At 42.9% G+C, this 16,850-nt stretch overlaps 1 protein-coding gene across 1 annotated transcript in view; it reads left to right on the top strand.

The window, feature by feature from the left end:
* EIPR1 (EARP complex and GARP complex interacting protein 1) overlaps nucleotides 1–16,850 on the top strand; it is a 285,030-nt gene that overhangs the window by 232,004 nt on the left and 36,176 nt on the right. Inside the window, exon 7 of the mRNA XM_077291375.1 lies at nucleotides 16,559–16,726. Within this exon, the coding sequence (XP_077147490.1) occupies nucleotides 16,559–16,726 (168 nt within the window). The remainder of the gene's footprint in view (nucleotides 1–16,558; nucleotides 16,727–16,850) is intronic.

Raw genomic sequence — 16,850 nt, 5'->3', positions numbered from 1 at the left:
TTTTTCTAGGAGACGAAGGCGTCGAGGATTTGGTGTTAGGTGAGCATAATATGCTTTTTATTTTTATTTGACTATATAATTATTTTACATGTTGTGTTTTTGTTTGTTTGTTTGTTTTAAGTGTGAGCACAGGCGCCGGCTGATGAGACTATATCTCCTGCCATCACTGTTATCATTGACAGCAGAGGCAGCCTGATGGGAGGAGTAGTCTCATCAGCCCACGCCTGCTGACCTGCGGTAAGCGTTATACCGCGGGCCATCGCAACTCTGCGGGGTCACGATGACATCTCACAGCATGAGTAACATTCCCGCCAATAAGAACCACCGTGCCGGTGTTTCCCACGCTGTCATACAGATGACAGCGTGGGAAACACCATAGGAAGACTGTAAAAACACAAACAGAAACTCAGCAAATCCTCAAACATTTTTATACCTGCGTTTTTGCTGCGTATTTGACTGACTCAATTGAAGTCAATGGGTGAAAAACGCTGCAGAAACGCACCAAAATTGACATGCTGCAGAAAAAAAACACACTGCAAATACTCAAACGAAATTTACTGATCATGTGCCCAACACTTCAGGATTGTCATTGAATTAGCTTGCATAAGGATTCCACAGCGTTTTGGCCCTTTTCCGTGTGGAAAAACCACCGCGAAAACACTAAAAATGCACCGTGTTCACATAGCCTTAGTACTCCTGGAAGACTTCATGGTAAAAGCTGAGAACTCTGTGCTTTATATGACTTATACTATGTTACCTTTATTACATTTAAAGCACAGACTTGACCTTGTCTGGGAGTTTCTGTCTGAGCCCAGAATAGCCAAAATTGTAAAACCCCTCACTCTCAGTTTATGTTCTGAAATGGAAAAGGAAACGCCTTGGAGTCAACCCCTCCCATCCATCCGCTTCTATTCACTCCCCAGTGTAATGGTCCTATGCCATCAGCTGGTTAATCCATGCTCCCTTTTGTATAACGGTGCACTCTCCTGAATATAGGACAACAGATGGATCGCATTTTCACGCTTAAAGTTCAAACCTTTTTTTTTCCAAGAAACAGAAATTATTAGTTTCCTGTCTGTAAAATCCGCACATAATTCATAGTGAGCTCTAGGATACTGAGCATAAAATCCATTGTTTCTAAAATATACCATGGAAAGCAATTATCGTCATATACTGTAATTCCTTGTAGCAGAAGGTACAAATATTGCATTTAAAGGGGTATGTGCTTTTTGTTTTGTTTTTTACTTAAGTCTCATAATGGTTTTGAAAGCCTAGGAGAAGCAAAGCTTCTCCCGTCTCGGCACTGTATGACCTCCCCCGCCCATTGGAATTACTCTCTGATGTCATTACTGCATAGGAAGCTGAAGGCCAGGGTTATTCCCATCACAGAAAGTGATGACCTATCACTAAAGGGCAAGCTAGCCCCCAACAGTCAATGTAATGTCATACTCCAGTCATCCTAATCATGAGACAGAAGGAGCCACAATTCTGCTTTAGTCCCATGTCCTCTGTCCTTGCCCATCAGTGCTGCCAGCTACTGACTGTAAGGTGCTTGTGCACAGCTCCATTTCCTGTGGCCCCATCAATCTCAGGATCGCTTTGCATCATGGCCATGATGCAAATAATCAGGTGTGCTTTCACTTTCTATGATCCCTTAAAGTGATTCTGTCAGCACAGAATAAGTCCCGTTTCTCAGTGCTCCATGCCGGAGCCTTCTTTGATACACACCTTTCCCCCTATTCCCACCCCCTTCTCTTATTTGACTGACAGCTTTGTCTCCATAGAACCAGAGTAGGATGGAGATGGATGGAAACCAAGCAGGTGGGAAGTTGTATAGAAATGATTGGCCGCACCGTGGAGCACCAAGGTCCTGTACTTGGTTTGAGCAGTCATCCTGTGCTGATAGAGTCCCTTTAAAGACGTTTTCAAGAAATAAAAAAAAAATATATATAAAAATCCTTACATATGCAATAATAATTCTAAAATTTGCCAGTATCTTTTTTTTTTTTTCCTAATCATCCTTTATGATTCAGATGAAGTAGGTGCACGCTGCTTTTAAATGGTTTTTCAAATTCTGGGATTACATGAGCCACTTTGCAAAGTGCCTTGCATCAGCATGTTGCTCAGCACATGTTCGCACTGGGAAGTTGCTCAGCACATGTTCGCACTGGGAAGTTGCTCAGCACATGTTCGCACTGGGAAGTTGCTCAGCACATGTTCGCACTGGAAAGTTGCTCAGCACATGTTCGCACTGGGAAGTTGCTCAGCACATGTTCGCACTGGGAAGTTGCTCAGCGCATGTTCGCACTGGGAAGTTGCTCAGCACATGTTCGCACTGGGAAGTTGCTCAGCACATGCTTGCACAGGGAAGTTGCTCAGCACATGCTTGCACGGAGAAGTTGATCAGTGCATGTTCGCACTGGGAAGTTTCTCAGCGCATGCTTGCATGGGGAAGTTTCTCAGCGCATGTTCGCACTGGGAAGTTGCTCAGCACATGCTCGTACTGAAAAGTTTTTAAGTGCATGCTTGCATCGGGAAATTGCTCAGCATATGCTCACATCGGGAAATTGCTTACCAAATTCTCGCACTGGGAAGTTGCTTAGCACATGCTCGCACTGAGAAGTTGCTTACCACATGCTTGCACTGGGAAATTGCTTAGCACATGCTCGCACTGGGAAGTATCTCAGCACATGTTCGCACTGGGAAGTTTCTCAGCGCATGCTCGCACTGGGAAGTTGCTCAGCGCATGCTCGCACTGGGAAGTTGCTCAGCGCATGCTCGCACTGGGAAGTTGCTCAGCGCATGCTCGCACTGGGAAGTTTCTCAGCGCATGTTCGCACTGGGAAGTTTCTCAGCGCATGTTCGCACTGGGAAGTTTCTCAGCGCATGTTCGCACTGGGAAGTTTCTCAGCGCATGCTCGCACTGGGAAGTTGCTCAGCGCATGCTCGCAACGGGAGGCTGCTCAGCACATATACAGCAGAAATAGCAGCAATTCTGACAAGAGTCTGCATGATGTCAATGGTGTTCTGACACGGAGGTAGTAATTTTGGAGCCAGCATCATGTGACCTACAGTCTGAAGTGTAGACCAGTACACTTTTTACCACTGAAAGTTACCGTATTTATTTTTACTAGTATAATTTTAGGTTGGAGATATTGGGTCATTGAAAACCCCAAAGCAACATGCACCTGGCACTATGTGAGATCTGTGTTCTTGCTGCTACATTATACATCAAACCATGGAAGCGTATCCGACATTGCCAAGCTTAGCAGAACTAGAGCGTAAATGTGAATAGAATGTAAAACTTGTTGAAAGAGATTTTTTCTCTTTTTGTGACACAAAATAGATGAACAATGCTTTAGAACTTTAAGGGCTTGTTCATACACTGCTTTTTTTCCTACAATTGTCCCATGCTTTTTTTCCTACAATTTTTCCACGCGTGTTTTGCCTTGGAAAAAAAATGCAGTGTTTATAGTATCAGCAAAGTGAATAAAATTTCTCAAACCTCCTGCTACTTATGTTCTTCTTGCAGATTTGTACCATTAATGCATTTTTTTTCAAATCTGCATGCCTATTCTTTCAGCATTTTTGTGACCTTTTTGATCTATTCAAATGGATGGGAAATTAAAACGAATGTAAAAATAGGTTATAAATGCGCATATTTTACTCAACGTTTTTCCGGTCAATACTCAGGTTTTTATTGCAGAAAATCTTTCGCAAGTGGTCCACTTGTGCGCCTACCCAACAGGTGAGTCTGTGGAACCAGGCTGCATTACTTTATTTGCCAAATCAAACTTTGTATCCTGGTTAGATTTCACTAATTATTGTAAAGATCAGTTTTGTAATAATTCCCACACCATGTGTTTAGTTTTTTGCCCTTTCTGGCTTTTCTCTAGGAAATCTTTTGCTAGTCAATTGTGTTTTGCAACTGAAGTTTGGAACGTGCGTTGCTCTCCTGAGCTGCTTGCTGCATTTCATGTTTGTGCTATGTAACAATATAATTGATTTGTTATCCTTTTTGTTTCTTTTTTTACTTTTACTTATTTCGGGACAGTATTCTCCTCTTTTATTTGTTAGGGCCTTTGCTAACATAGAGTTTAGCCCTAGGTTCAATGGCTCTGTCGGGACTTACATCCAAACCATGAAAAACAGGATTCGATTGTATGCTCTGATGGGGCCATTGACTATAATGATGCAGACGGAGTCAGTGTGCTCTGTCATGCATCATTTTTAGCCATATATACGTAGTGGAGCAAGACATTGTCAACTATAGCTGAAAATTATGCAAAACAAAGCAAAGTGTGACTCTATCTGCATCATTATAGCCAATGGCCCCGTCACCACGTACACCCAGATCCCGTTTAGCAGCGGTTCAGTCGTAAGCACCAATGGAGCCACTGAATGTAGGGGCAAACGTTATGTGAACATAGTCTATGCTCTTCTATAGCCAAGTGGCTTAGATTTGTGCGGAGTGACAATTCTCTTACACGCGAGTTTGGGTCCGTTTTGACCCATTTTCTTTCTTTTTACAATATTTGTTCCCAGGTCTAGTGACGACAATTTGTCTGCTTTAACCAACAAATAAAGTAGCACTCTGTAGCGCTACAGCATACAACATGGAATATATCAAATCTGAACTGCATTACTGCTTTATAAAATTAGAAAAATTGAAAATACTTAGTGCATAAATTGTCCAATTCATGTGTTCCCAGCAGCCACGATAAGGTGATTCCCATTGCTGGGAACCTACCTAATGTGAATCCTCTCTTGGGCTAAAGCCTACATTTATGTGGGAAGGTAGGATCCTGCTGTAGTTAAAAATGCCTGAGACTGAGGGGTGGAGCGCTCAGTCAGTGAGCCTATGTATACAAATATCAAGGTGCACTGGTTGTACTGATAACCCAACAAAAGAATTGGATGATGTCTAAAAATCAAATAATAGATACCGACACTAAGAAATTTCAAACATTTACCGTATATACTCGAGTATAAGCCGAGATTTCCAGCCCAAATTTTTGGGCTGAAAGTGCCCCCTCGGCTTATACTCGAGTCACGGTCGGCGGGTGAGGGGGAGAGGGCGCTGAGGCATACTTACCTGCTTCCGGGGCTCCTGGCGCTCCCCCTGCCCGTCCCACAGTCTTCGGTGCCGCAGCTCTACCCCTGTTCAGCGGTCACGTGGGACCGCTCATTAGAGAAATGAATAGGCTGCTCCACCTCCCATAGGGGCGGAGCCGCATAATTCATTTCTCTAATCAGCGGTGCCGGTGACCGCTGACAGAGGAAGAGGCTGCGGCACCGAAGACCAGCTGTCCGGGGGAAGGAGCGGGATGCCGGGAGCAGGTAAGTATTACATATTTACCTTCCCTCGTTCCACCCGCCGGGCGCCGCTCTGTCTTCGCGTCCTCTTGTTCTGACTGTTCAGGTCAGAGGGCGCGATGACGCATATAGTGTGCGCGCCGCCCTCTGCCTGATCAGTCAGTGCAGAGAGACGCCGGGACGGGACGCTGAGGAGCTGCAAGCAAGAGAGGTGAGAATGTGTTTGTTTTTTTTTATTGCAGCAGCAGCAATGGCACAGATTTATGTGGAGCATCTATGGGGCAACGGTGCAGAGCACTATATATAAGGCACAGCTTTATGTGGAGCATCTATGGGGCAACGGTGCAGAGCACTATATATAAGGCACAGCTTTATGTGGAGCATCTATGGGGCAACGGTGCAGAGCACTATATATAAGGCACAGCTTTATGTGGAGCATCTATGGGGCCATAATCAAAGGTCAAAGGTGCAGAGCATTATATATGGCACAGCTATCTATGGGGCCATAATCAAAGGTGCAGAGCATTTTATATGGCACAGCTATCTATGGGGCCATAATCAAAGGTGCGGAGCATTATATATGGCACATCTATCTATGGGGCCATAATCAAAGGTGCAGAGCATTGTATATGGCACAGCTATCTATGGGGCCATAATCAAAGGTGCAGGGCATTATATATGGCACAGCTATCTATAGGGCCATAATCAAAGGTGCAGGGCATTATATATGGCACAGCTATCTATGGGGCCATAATCAAAGGTGCAGGGCATTATATATGGCACAGCTATCTATGGGGCCATAATCAAAGGTGCAGGGCATTATATATGGCACAGCTATCTATGGGGCCATAATCAAAGGTGCAGGGCATTGTATATGGCACAGCTATCTATGGGGCCATAATCAAAGGTGCAGAGCATTTTATATGGCACAGCTATCTATGGGGCCATAATCAAAGGTGCAGAGCATTTTATATGGCACAGCTATCTATGGGGCCATAATCAAAGGTGCAGGGCATTATATATGGCACAGCTATCTATGGGGCCATAATCAAAGGTGCAGGGCATTTTATATGGCACAGCTATCTATGGGGCCATAATCAAAGGTGCAGGGCATTGTATATGGCACAGCTATCTATGGGGCCATAATCAAAGGTGCAGGGCATTGTATATGGCACAGCTATCTATGGGGCCATAATCAAAGGTGCAGAGCATTTTATATGGCACAGCTATCTATGGGGCCATAATCAAAGGTGCAGGGCATTATATATGGCACAGCTATCTATGGGGCCATAATCAAAGGTGCAGGGCATTTTATATGGCACAGCTATCTATGGGGCCATAATCAAAGGTGCAGGGCATTGTATATGGCACAGCTATCTATGGGGCCATAATCAAAGGTGCAGAACATTTTATATGGCACAGCTATCTATGGGGCCATAATCAAAGGTGCAGGGCATTTTATATGGCACAGCTATCTATGGGGCCATAATCAAAGGTGCAGGGCATTGTATATGGCACAGCTATCTATGGGGCCATAATCAAAGGTGCAGAACATTTTATATGGCACAGCTATCTATGGGGCCATAATCAAAGGTGCAGGGCATTATATATGGCACAGCTATCTATGGGGCCATAATCAAAGGTGCAGGGCATTATATATGGCACAGCTATCTATGGGGCCATAATCAAAGGTGCAGGGCATTATATATGGCACAGCTATCTATGGGGCCATAATCAAAGGTGCAGGGCATTATATATGGCACAGCTATCTATGGGGCCATAATCAAAGGTGCAGGGCATTATATATGGCACAGCTATCTATGGGGCCATAATCAAAGGTGCAGGGCATTATATATGGTACAGCTATCTATGGGGCCATAATCAAAGGTGCAGGGCATTATATATGGCACAGTTATCTATGGGGCCATAATCAAAGGTGCAGGGCATTATATATGGCACAGCTATCTATGGGGCCATAATCAAAGGTGCAGGGCATTATATATGGCACAGCTATCTATGGGGCCATAATCAAAGGTGCAGGGCATTGTATATGGCACAGCTATCTATGGGGCCATAATCAAAGGTGCAGAGCATTTTATATGGCACAGCTATCTATGGGGCCATAATCAAAGGTGCAGAGCATTATATATGGCACAGCTATCTATGGGGCCATAATCAAAGGTGCAGAGCATTGTATATGGCACAGCTATCTATGGGGCCATAATCAAAGGTGCAGAGCATTGTATATGGCACAGCTATCTATGGGGCCATAATCAAAGGTGCAGGGCATTATATATGGCACAGCTATCTATGGGGCCATAATCAAAGGTGCAGAGCATTATATATGGCACAGCTATCTATGGGGCCATAATCAAAGGTGCAGGGCATTGTATATGGCACAGCTATCTATGGGGCCATAATCAAAGGTGCAGGGCATTATATATGGCACAGCTATCTATGGGGCCATAATCAAAGGTGCAGGGCATTATATATGGCACAGCTATCTATGGGGCCATAATCAAAGGTGCAGGGCATTATATATGGTACAGCTATCTATGGGGCCATAATCAAAGGTGCAGGGCATTGTATATGGCACAGCTATCTATGGGGCCATAATCAAAGGTGCAGGGCATTATATATGGCACAGCTATCTATGGGGCCATAATCAAAGGTGCAGGGCATTATATATGGCACAGCTATCTATGGGGCCATAATCAAAGGTGCAGGGCATTATATATGGCACAGCTATCTATGGGGCCATAATCAAAGGTGCAGGGCATTATATATGGCACAGCTATCTATGGGGCCATAATCAAAGGTGCAGGGCATTATATATGGCACAGCTATCTATGGGGCCATAATCAAAGGTGCAGAGCATTATATATGGCACAGCTATCTATGGGGCCATAATCAAAGGTGCAGGGCATTGTATATGGCACAGCTATCTATGGGGCCATAATCAAAGGTGCAGGGCATTATATATGGCACAGCTATCTATGGGGCCATAATCAAAGGTGCAGGGCATTATATATGGCACAGCTATCTATGGGGCCATAATCAAAGGTGCAGGGCATTATATATGGTACAGCTATCTATGGGGCCATAATCAAAGGTGCAGGGCATTGTATATGGCACAGCTATCTATGGGGCCATAATCAAAGGTGCAGGGCATTATATATGGCACAGCTATCTATGGGGCCATAATCAAAGGTGCAGGGCATTATATATGGCACAGCTATCTATGGGGCCATAATCAAAGGTGCAGGGCATTATATATGGCACAGCTATCTATGGGGCCATAATCAAAGGTGCAGGGCATTATATATGGCACAGCTATCTATGGGGCCATAATCAAAGGTGCAGGGCATTATATATGGTACAGCTATCTATGGGGCCATAATCAAAGGTGCAGGGCATTATATATGGCACAGCTATCTATGGGGCCATAATCAAAGGTGCAGAGCATTGTATATGGCACAGCTATCTATGGGGCCATAATCAAAGGTGCAGGGCATTATATATGGCACAGCTATCTATGGGGCCATAATCAAAGGTGCAGGGCATTATATATGGCACAGCTATCTATGGGGCCATAATCAAAGGTGCAGAGCATTGTATATGGCACAGCTATCTATGGGGCCATAATCAAAGGTGCAGGGCATTATATATGGCACAGCTATCTATGGGGCCATAATCAAAGGTGCAGGGCATTATATATGGCACAGCTATCTATGGGGCCATAATCAAAGGTGCAGGGCATTATATATGGCACAGCTATCTATGGGGCCATAATCAAAGGTGCAGAGCATTGTATATGGCACAGCTATCTATGGAGCATCTATGGGGCCATAATGAACTGTGCAGAGCATTATATATGGCACAGCTTTATGTCGAGCATCTATGGGGCCATAATGAACAGTATGGAGCATCTATTTTTAATTTTGAAATTCACCGGTAGCTGCTGCATTTCCCACCCTAGGCTTATACTCGAGTCAATAAGTTTTCCCAGTTTTTTGTGGCAAAATTAGGGGGGTCGGCTTATACTCGGGTCGGCTTATACTCGAGTATATACGGTATTATTCAAATTATTAGTCAAAAAACATAACCCAGTCCAATCAATAAAACATTAAAAAGATTTTTGCTTTGCATTACAAATATGTACCAGATAACGGATTGCAAAAAAAGTGTAAAAATATATATGTAAAACAAAAGTGTGAGTATAGAATGAGCCCAATGATTTCGGTATTTGCTAAATGTAATAAAAAATCTCATCAACATGATTAGAATATTTTTAATTACCGGTATGTTGATCAAGTTTTTTTATTATGTTGATGAATTATTGACTTTCTTCTGCTTAATCAATAACCCACACTTTTATAGATTTTTATATTCTTTTACATTTTTATTAAAACATTATAATGTTTAATTTACAGCAACACATCACTTCTTAGCCTCTCGTCTTTCTGCTTGCCGATGTGGAGTGCGCTCCAGAAGATGAATTTTTGGACCAGCAGCATGATTGCACCCCTGGCCTTAAATGTGCCTACTCTAATGCTGCTAGCGTAGGCAGCTTTGCCACGACGGCTTTGGAGGAGTGCTGTGGCACTGAACCTAACCAGAACATGTTCTTCAGTGATCCAGCCAGCTTTAGATTACCACTTAAAATCTTTACAGGGACACAGTCAGACGGCCGTATGAATAGAACCGAGATCAGACTGCAATGCAAGGACTGGCCGGTGGCTCCCCTGACTCATGCGTGACAGCTTTATATATTTCTATGCAGCTCTTACGCTCAGCCAGGAGAGCCACAGTCAGCTCAAGCAGTCCGATCCCTGTTCGATGGGAGCAGAATCTGTAAAGTAAATAGTAGAAAATTTACAGAGAAAAAAAAGAAAATAGCCACAGCTGGTTCTAGCCCCTCCGGTGTCCAAAAATTATATAGAAAATTGTCATTTGTGTATTTGTACATGTATATATCCATATGTGTGTGTGTGTGTGTGTGTGTGTGTGTATATGCTTATATGTGTGTATATATCATACATGCTTGTGTGTGTATGTATATATATATACTATATATATAATATATATATATACACACTGTGTTCCAAATTATTATGCAAATAATATTTCCTCATATTTTCTCTAAATTACCTATCTGAATTGCAGTCATTGTTATTTTCCAGTCATCTACTATTCTAGTATAATTGCAATGTTTTGGAAAAAACTGCCTATGAAAACAGTATCTTTTTAAAAAAAATAAACACTCAAAATGCATGTTCCAAACTATTATGCACAGCAGAGTTTTCAACCTTTTTTTTTAATTTTGAACAAAAAAATGGCCAATTGTGAAGTTATAAGCATTATCAGCTTATTACAAAATTAAATCAAACAGTTTTCAAGTGAAAACTTTATTCTAGGTGATGTTACATTTGCACATAGGACCCTTTGCTCAAAAGAAGCTTCTGAACTCTCTCGTCCATTGAATTTGTCAGTTTTTGGATGGTTTCTGCTTCAGTTGTTTTGCATGTGGACAGAATACCCTCCCAGAGCTGTTGCTTAGATGTGAACTGCCTCCCGCCATCATAGACACTCCTTTTGATGATGCTCCAGAGGTTCTCAATGGGGTTGAGGTCAGGGGAAGATGGTGGCCACACCATAAGTTTGTCCTCTTTTATGCCCATCGCAGACAGAGATGCAGATGTGTTTTTTGCAGCATGAGACGGTGCATTATCATGCATGAAAATGATCTTGCTGCGGAAAGCACGGTTCTTCCTCTTGAACCATGGCAGGAAGTGTTGTTTTAGAAACTCCACATAGATTATGGAGCTCATCTTTACCCCTTCAGGGATCATAAAGGGGCCGACAATCTCTCTCCCCATGATTTCAGCCCAAAACATTACTCCACCTCCTTCTTGTTGGTGCCTTAGCCATGTTTTCCTGGGGTGTCCATCCTCCACTCCATCCATCTGGACCATCGAGCGTTGCACGGCACTCATCTGTGAACAAAACAGTTTGGAAGTCAGTCTTCATGTATCGTTTGGCCCACTGGAGCCGTTTCTGCTTGTTGCAGTGGATAGAGGTGGTCGACAGGATGGCTTACGCACAGCTGCAAACCTCTGAAGGACCCTGCATCTTGTTGTTCTGGGGACGTTGGAAGCACCAGCAGCTTCAAAAACTTGTCTGCTGCTATGACAAGGCATTTTTGCAGCTGCTCTTTTAACCTTACGCAATTGCCTGTTGGAAAGAGTCCTCAATTTTTCCTTATCAGCACGCACACGTGTTTGCTGGGAATCAGCTACATACTTCTTGATTGTGCGATGATCACAATGAAGTGTCTTGGCAATGTTGATTGTAGTCATGCCTTGACCTAAATACTCCACAATTTGTTGCTTCTCAGCAGCCGACACATCCTTTTTCTTTCCCATTTTGGCAAAAAATGTAGGCTGCTTAATAATGTGGAACAGCCTTCTTAAGTAGTCTTGCCTTTATTTGGACACACCTGCCAAACTAATTTGCACAGATATCTGCAATTGCTTTCAGTGATATAAAGAGCCCTGACACACATCACCATCAATGAGTTTAAGTGACAAACAAAAAAATTCTAACCTTATCACTCCTAAACTCTTTGTGCATAATAATTTGGAACACAGTATATATATATATATATATATATATATATATATATATATATATTACACAGTGGGGAAAATAAGTACAGTGCCTTGCGAAAGTATTCGGCCACCTGCAACTTTTCAACCTTTTCCCACATATCATGCTTCAAACATAAAGATACCAAATGTAAATTTTTGGTGAAGAATCAACAAAAAGTGGAACACAATTGTTTAGTTGAACGAAATTTATTTGTTATTTTACATTTTTGTGGAAATCCAAAAACTGAAAAGTGTGGCGTACAATATTATTCGGCCCCTTTACTTTCAGTGCAGCAAACTCACTCCAGAAGTTCATTGTGGATCTCTGAATGATCCAATGTTGTCCTAAATGCCTAATGATGATAAATATAATCTACCTCTGTGTAATCAAGTCTCCGTATAATTGCACCTGCTCTGTGATAGTCTCATGGTTCTGTTTGAAGCACAGAGAGCATCATGAAGACCAAGGAACACAACAGGCAGGTCCGTGATACTGTTGTGGAGAAGTTTAAAGCCGGATTTGGATACAAAATGATTTCCAAAACTTTAAACATCCCAAGGAGCACTGTGCAAGCGATCATATTCAAATGGAAGGAGTATCATACCACTGCAAATCTACCAAGACCCGGCCGTCCCTCTAAACTTTCATCTCAAACAAGGAGAAGACTGATCAGAGATGCAGCCAAGAGGCCCACGATCACTCTGGATGAACTGCAGCGATCTACAGCTGAGGTGGGACAGTCTGTCCATAGGACAACGATCAGTCGTACACTGCACTAATCTGGCCTTTATGGAAGAGTGGCAAGAAGAAAGCCATTTCTCAAAGATATCCATAAAAAGTGTTGTTTAAAGTTTGCGACAAGCCACCTGGGAGACACACCAAACGTGGAAGAAGGTTCTCTGGTCAGATGAAACCAAAATCGAACTTTTTGGCAACAATGCCAAACGATATGTTTGGTGTAAAGGCAACACAGCTCATCACCCTAAACACACCATCCCCACTGTCAAACATGGTGGTGGCAGCATCATGGTTTGGACCTACTTTTCTTCAGCAGGGACTGGGAAGATGGATGGAGCCAAATACAGGACCATTCTTGAAGAAAACCTGTTGGAGTGTGCAAAAGACCTGAGACTGGGACGGAGATTTGTCTTCCAACAAGACAATGATCCCAAACATAAAGCAAAATCTACAATGGAATGGTTCACAAATAAACGTATCCAGGTGTTAGAATGGCCAAGTCAAAGTACAGACCTCAATCCAATTGAGAATCTGTGGAAAGAGCTGAAAACTGCTGTTCACAAACGATCTCCATCAAACCTCACTGAGCTCGAGCTGTTTGCCAAGGAAGAATGGGCAAGAATTTCAGTCTCTCGATGTACAAAACTGATAGAGACATACCCCAAGCGACTTGCAGCTGTAATCGCAGCAAAAGGTGGCACAGCAAAATATTAAGTTAAAGGGGACGAATAATATTGCACGCCCCACTTTTCAGTTTTTGAATTTCCACAAAAATTTAAAATAACCAATAAATTTCATTCCACTTCACAAATGTGTTCCACTTGTTGTTGATTCTTCACCAAAATTTACATTTGGTATCTTTATGTTTGAAGCATGATATGTGGGAAAAGGTTGAAAAGTTCCAGGGGGCCGAATACTTTCGCAAGGCACTGTATTTGATACACTGCCGATCTTACAAGTTTTCCCATCTACATAGAATGTAGATGTCTGTAATTTTTATCGTAGGCATACTTCGACTGTGAGAGACAAATTCTTTTTAAAAAAATGTGAAAATCACATTGTATGATTTTTGCATGATTAATTTGCATTTTATTGCGTGAAATAAGTATTTCATACAATAGAAATACAGAACTTAATATTTTGTACAGAAACCTTTGTTTGCAATTTCAGTGGTCAGACGTTCCCTCTAATTCTTGACCAAGTTTGCGCACACTGCAGCTGGGATTTTGGCCCACTCCTCCACACAGATCTTCTCCAGATCTTTCAGGTTTTGGGACTGTCGCTGGGCAACATTGAGTTTCAGCTCCCTCCAAAGATTTTCTATTGGGTTCAGGTCTGGAGACTGGCTAGACCACTCCAGGACTTTGTAATGCTTCGTACGGTACCACTCCTTAGATGTCCTTGCTGTGTTTTTTGGGTCATTGTCAAGCTGGAAGACCCAGTCACGACCCATTTTCAATGCTCTTACTGAGGAAAGGAGGTTGTTGGCCAAAATCTCATGATTCATGACCCCATCCATCCTCTTTTCAATACGTTGCAGTTGTCCTGTCCCCTTTGCATAAAAACACCCCCAAGGTATGATGTTTCCCCTATCATTCTTCATGGTTGGGACAGTGTTCTTGGTGTTGTACTCAACCTTCCTCCTCAAAACACAGTGAGTGGAGTTGATACCCAAAAGTTCTATTTTGGTTTCATCTGACCACACAACCTTCTCCCCTTAGACAGCTCTTTGGCCTTGGCCATGGTGGAGAGGTTGGATTATAACTGATTGTGTGTAGACTGGTGTCTTTTATGCAGATAATGATTTCAAACAGGTGCAATTAATACAGATGAGTGCAGAGTAGGAGGGCCTCTTAAAGAAAAACTAACAGGTCTGTGAGAGCCAGAATTCTTGCTGGTTGGTAGGTGATCAAATACTTATTTCATGCAATAAAATGCTTTTTAATTATGTAAAAATCTTACAATGTGATTTTCTTTTTTTTTTTTTGGTTGTCTCTCACAGTTGGTGCACCTACGATAAAAATTTCAGACCTCTCCATTCTTTGTAGGTGGGAAAACATGCAAAATCGGCAGTGTGTCAAATACTTATTTTTGCCACTGTACGTCATATACAATTTTCCCTACTTATTGTTAAAAAAAAAAAAAAAAAAAAAGAGAGAGAGGAAAAAACTTGAATATCCGAACGAGGAAAAAATCTAGAGCTCTTAAAAAGAACACATGAACATGTGGTACATATTTATAATGTACTAGATGGTGGCCCGATTCTAACGCATCGGGTATTCTAGAATATGCATGTCCACATAGTATATTGCCCAGCCACGTACTATATTGGCCAGCCACGTAGTATATTGCCCAGCCACGTAGTATATTGCCCAGCCACGTAGTATATTGCCCAGCCACGTAGTATATTGCCCAGCCACGTAGTATATTGCCCAGCCACGTAGTATATTGCCCAGCCACGTAGTATATTGCTCAGTCACATAGTATATTGCCCAGCCACGTAGTATATTGCACAGCGACGGAGTATACAGCACAGAGCCACGTAGTATATTGCCCAGCCACATAGTATATTGCACAGCGACGGAGTATACAGCACAGAGTCACGTAGTATACAGACTTAAAATAAAAAATAAACATATACTCACCTTCCGAAGGCCCGTTGAAGTCCTGGCCCTGTGTGCGGTGCACGCGGCAGCTTCCGGTCCCAGGGTTGGTATGAGCGCAGTACCTGTGATGACGTCGCTGTCACATGACCGTGACATCATGGCAGGTCCTTCTCGCATACCATCCTTGGCACCGGAACCTGCCGCTTGCATGGAGCTGTCACCGGAGCGTCGCGAGGAGCAGGAAAGGCGGCGGAAGGTGAGTATATAATGATTTTTTATTTTTTTTATTTTTAACATTAGATCTTTTTACTATTCATGCTGCATAGGCAGCATCAATAGTAAAAACTTGGTGACACAGGGTTAATAGCGGCAGTAATGGAGTGAGTTACCCGCGGCATAACGCGGTCCGTTACCGCTGGCATTAATCCTGTGTGAGCGGTGACTGGAGGGGAGTATGGAGCGGGCACTGACTGCGGGGAGTATGGAGCGGGCGCCGGGCACTGACTGCAGGGGAGTAGGGAGGGAGTAATCAGACTCTGGCCGTCGCTGATTGGTCGCGGCAGCCATGACAGGCAGCTGGCGAGACCAATCAGCGACTTGGATTCCATGACAAACAGAGGCCGCGACCAATGAATATCCGTGACAGACAGAAAGAAAGAAAGACAGAAGGACAGACGGAAGTGACCCTTAGACAATTATATATATAGATGATTCTTTTTTAATTGATTTTACCGCTGTATTTTTTGGATTGTCCAAATGTGGGAATATTTTTAGTGAATTTTCTGACTGCCGGTATCTATTCTTTGGAGGTCTCCTCTGTGATGCCTGGAGTTTGGCTTATTCATGAGCCTTTTAGCTGCTGAATGGAAGTTTTCTTCCCTTCATTTTGTAGATAGAAGAAGGCTGTCAGTCAGCGGCTGGAGGGTGGGGACTCTAAAGATCATGTTTTGACCAGGCTCAGGATTCCATGGCAAGTTTCTTGATTACTTTCTTGATACCTGCTAAAATATTTTGAAGAAGCCTTTGTGGCACATGTTGTATTTGGGGGATTTCTCAGCATTTGCTCATCCACAGCTCAATAATTAAAATATAACCGACTTCTATTCTGAAAAGCCATTCTGCATTGTTTATCCCTGGCTTTCTTTCAGCATTGGCTGCGCCAGATTATGTTTCCTGGAGAAATGTCTCTGTGTATTGTTAGCGATGGCACCGGTTACACAAAGTGATTTGTTTATTTTTTTTTCCAGACAGATCTACTGCATAGACAATGCCCATGGACAGCTGGTTCGAGACCTCGACTTCAATCCCAACAAACAATACTACTTGGCCAGTTGTGGAGATGATTGCAAAGTGAAGTTCTGGGATACCAGGAATGTTAATGAGCCGGTGAAAACACTAGAGGAACATTCTCATTGGTACGACTTGCGGGACTTCTGTTACACAGTGTTTATTTCTGTTGTATGCAAAGCAAGCTGTTCCATTTACATCATGCCGCTTAGATATAGGCACAGATGGCGGCACTGCAAACCCAACACGTAT

Source organism: Ranitomeya variabilis, chromosome 2 (genome assembly GCF_051348905.1).
Source record: "Ranitomeya variabilis isolate aRanVar5 chromosome 2, aRanVar5.hap1, whole genome shotgun sequence".
Lineage (NCBI taxonomy): Eukaryota > Metazoa > Chordata > Amphibia > Anura > Dendrobatidae > Ranitomeya > Ranitomeya variabilis.
Note: the sequence above shows the minus strand (reverse complement) of the source record. Positions and strands in the feature narration are given on the sequence as shown.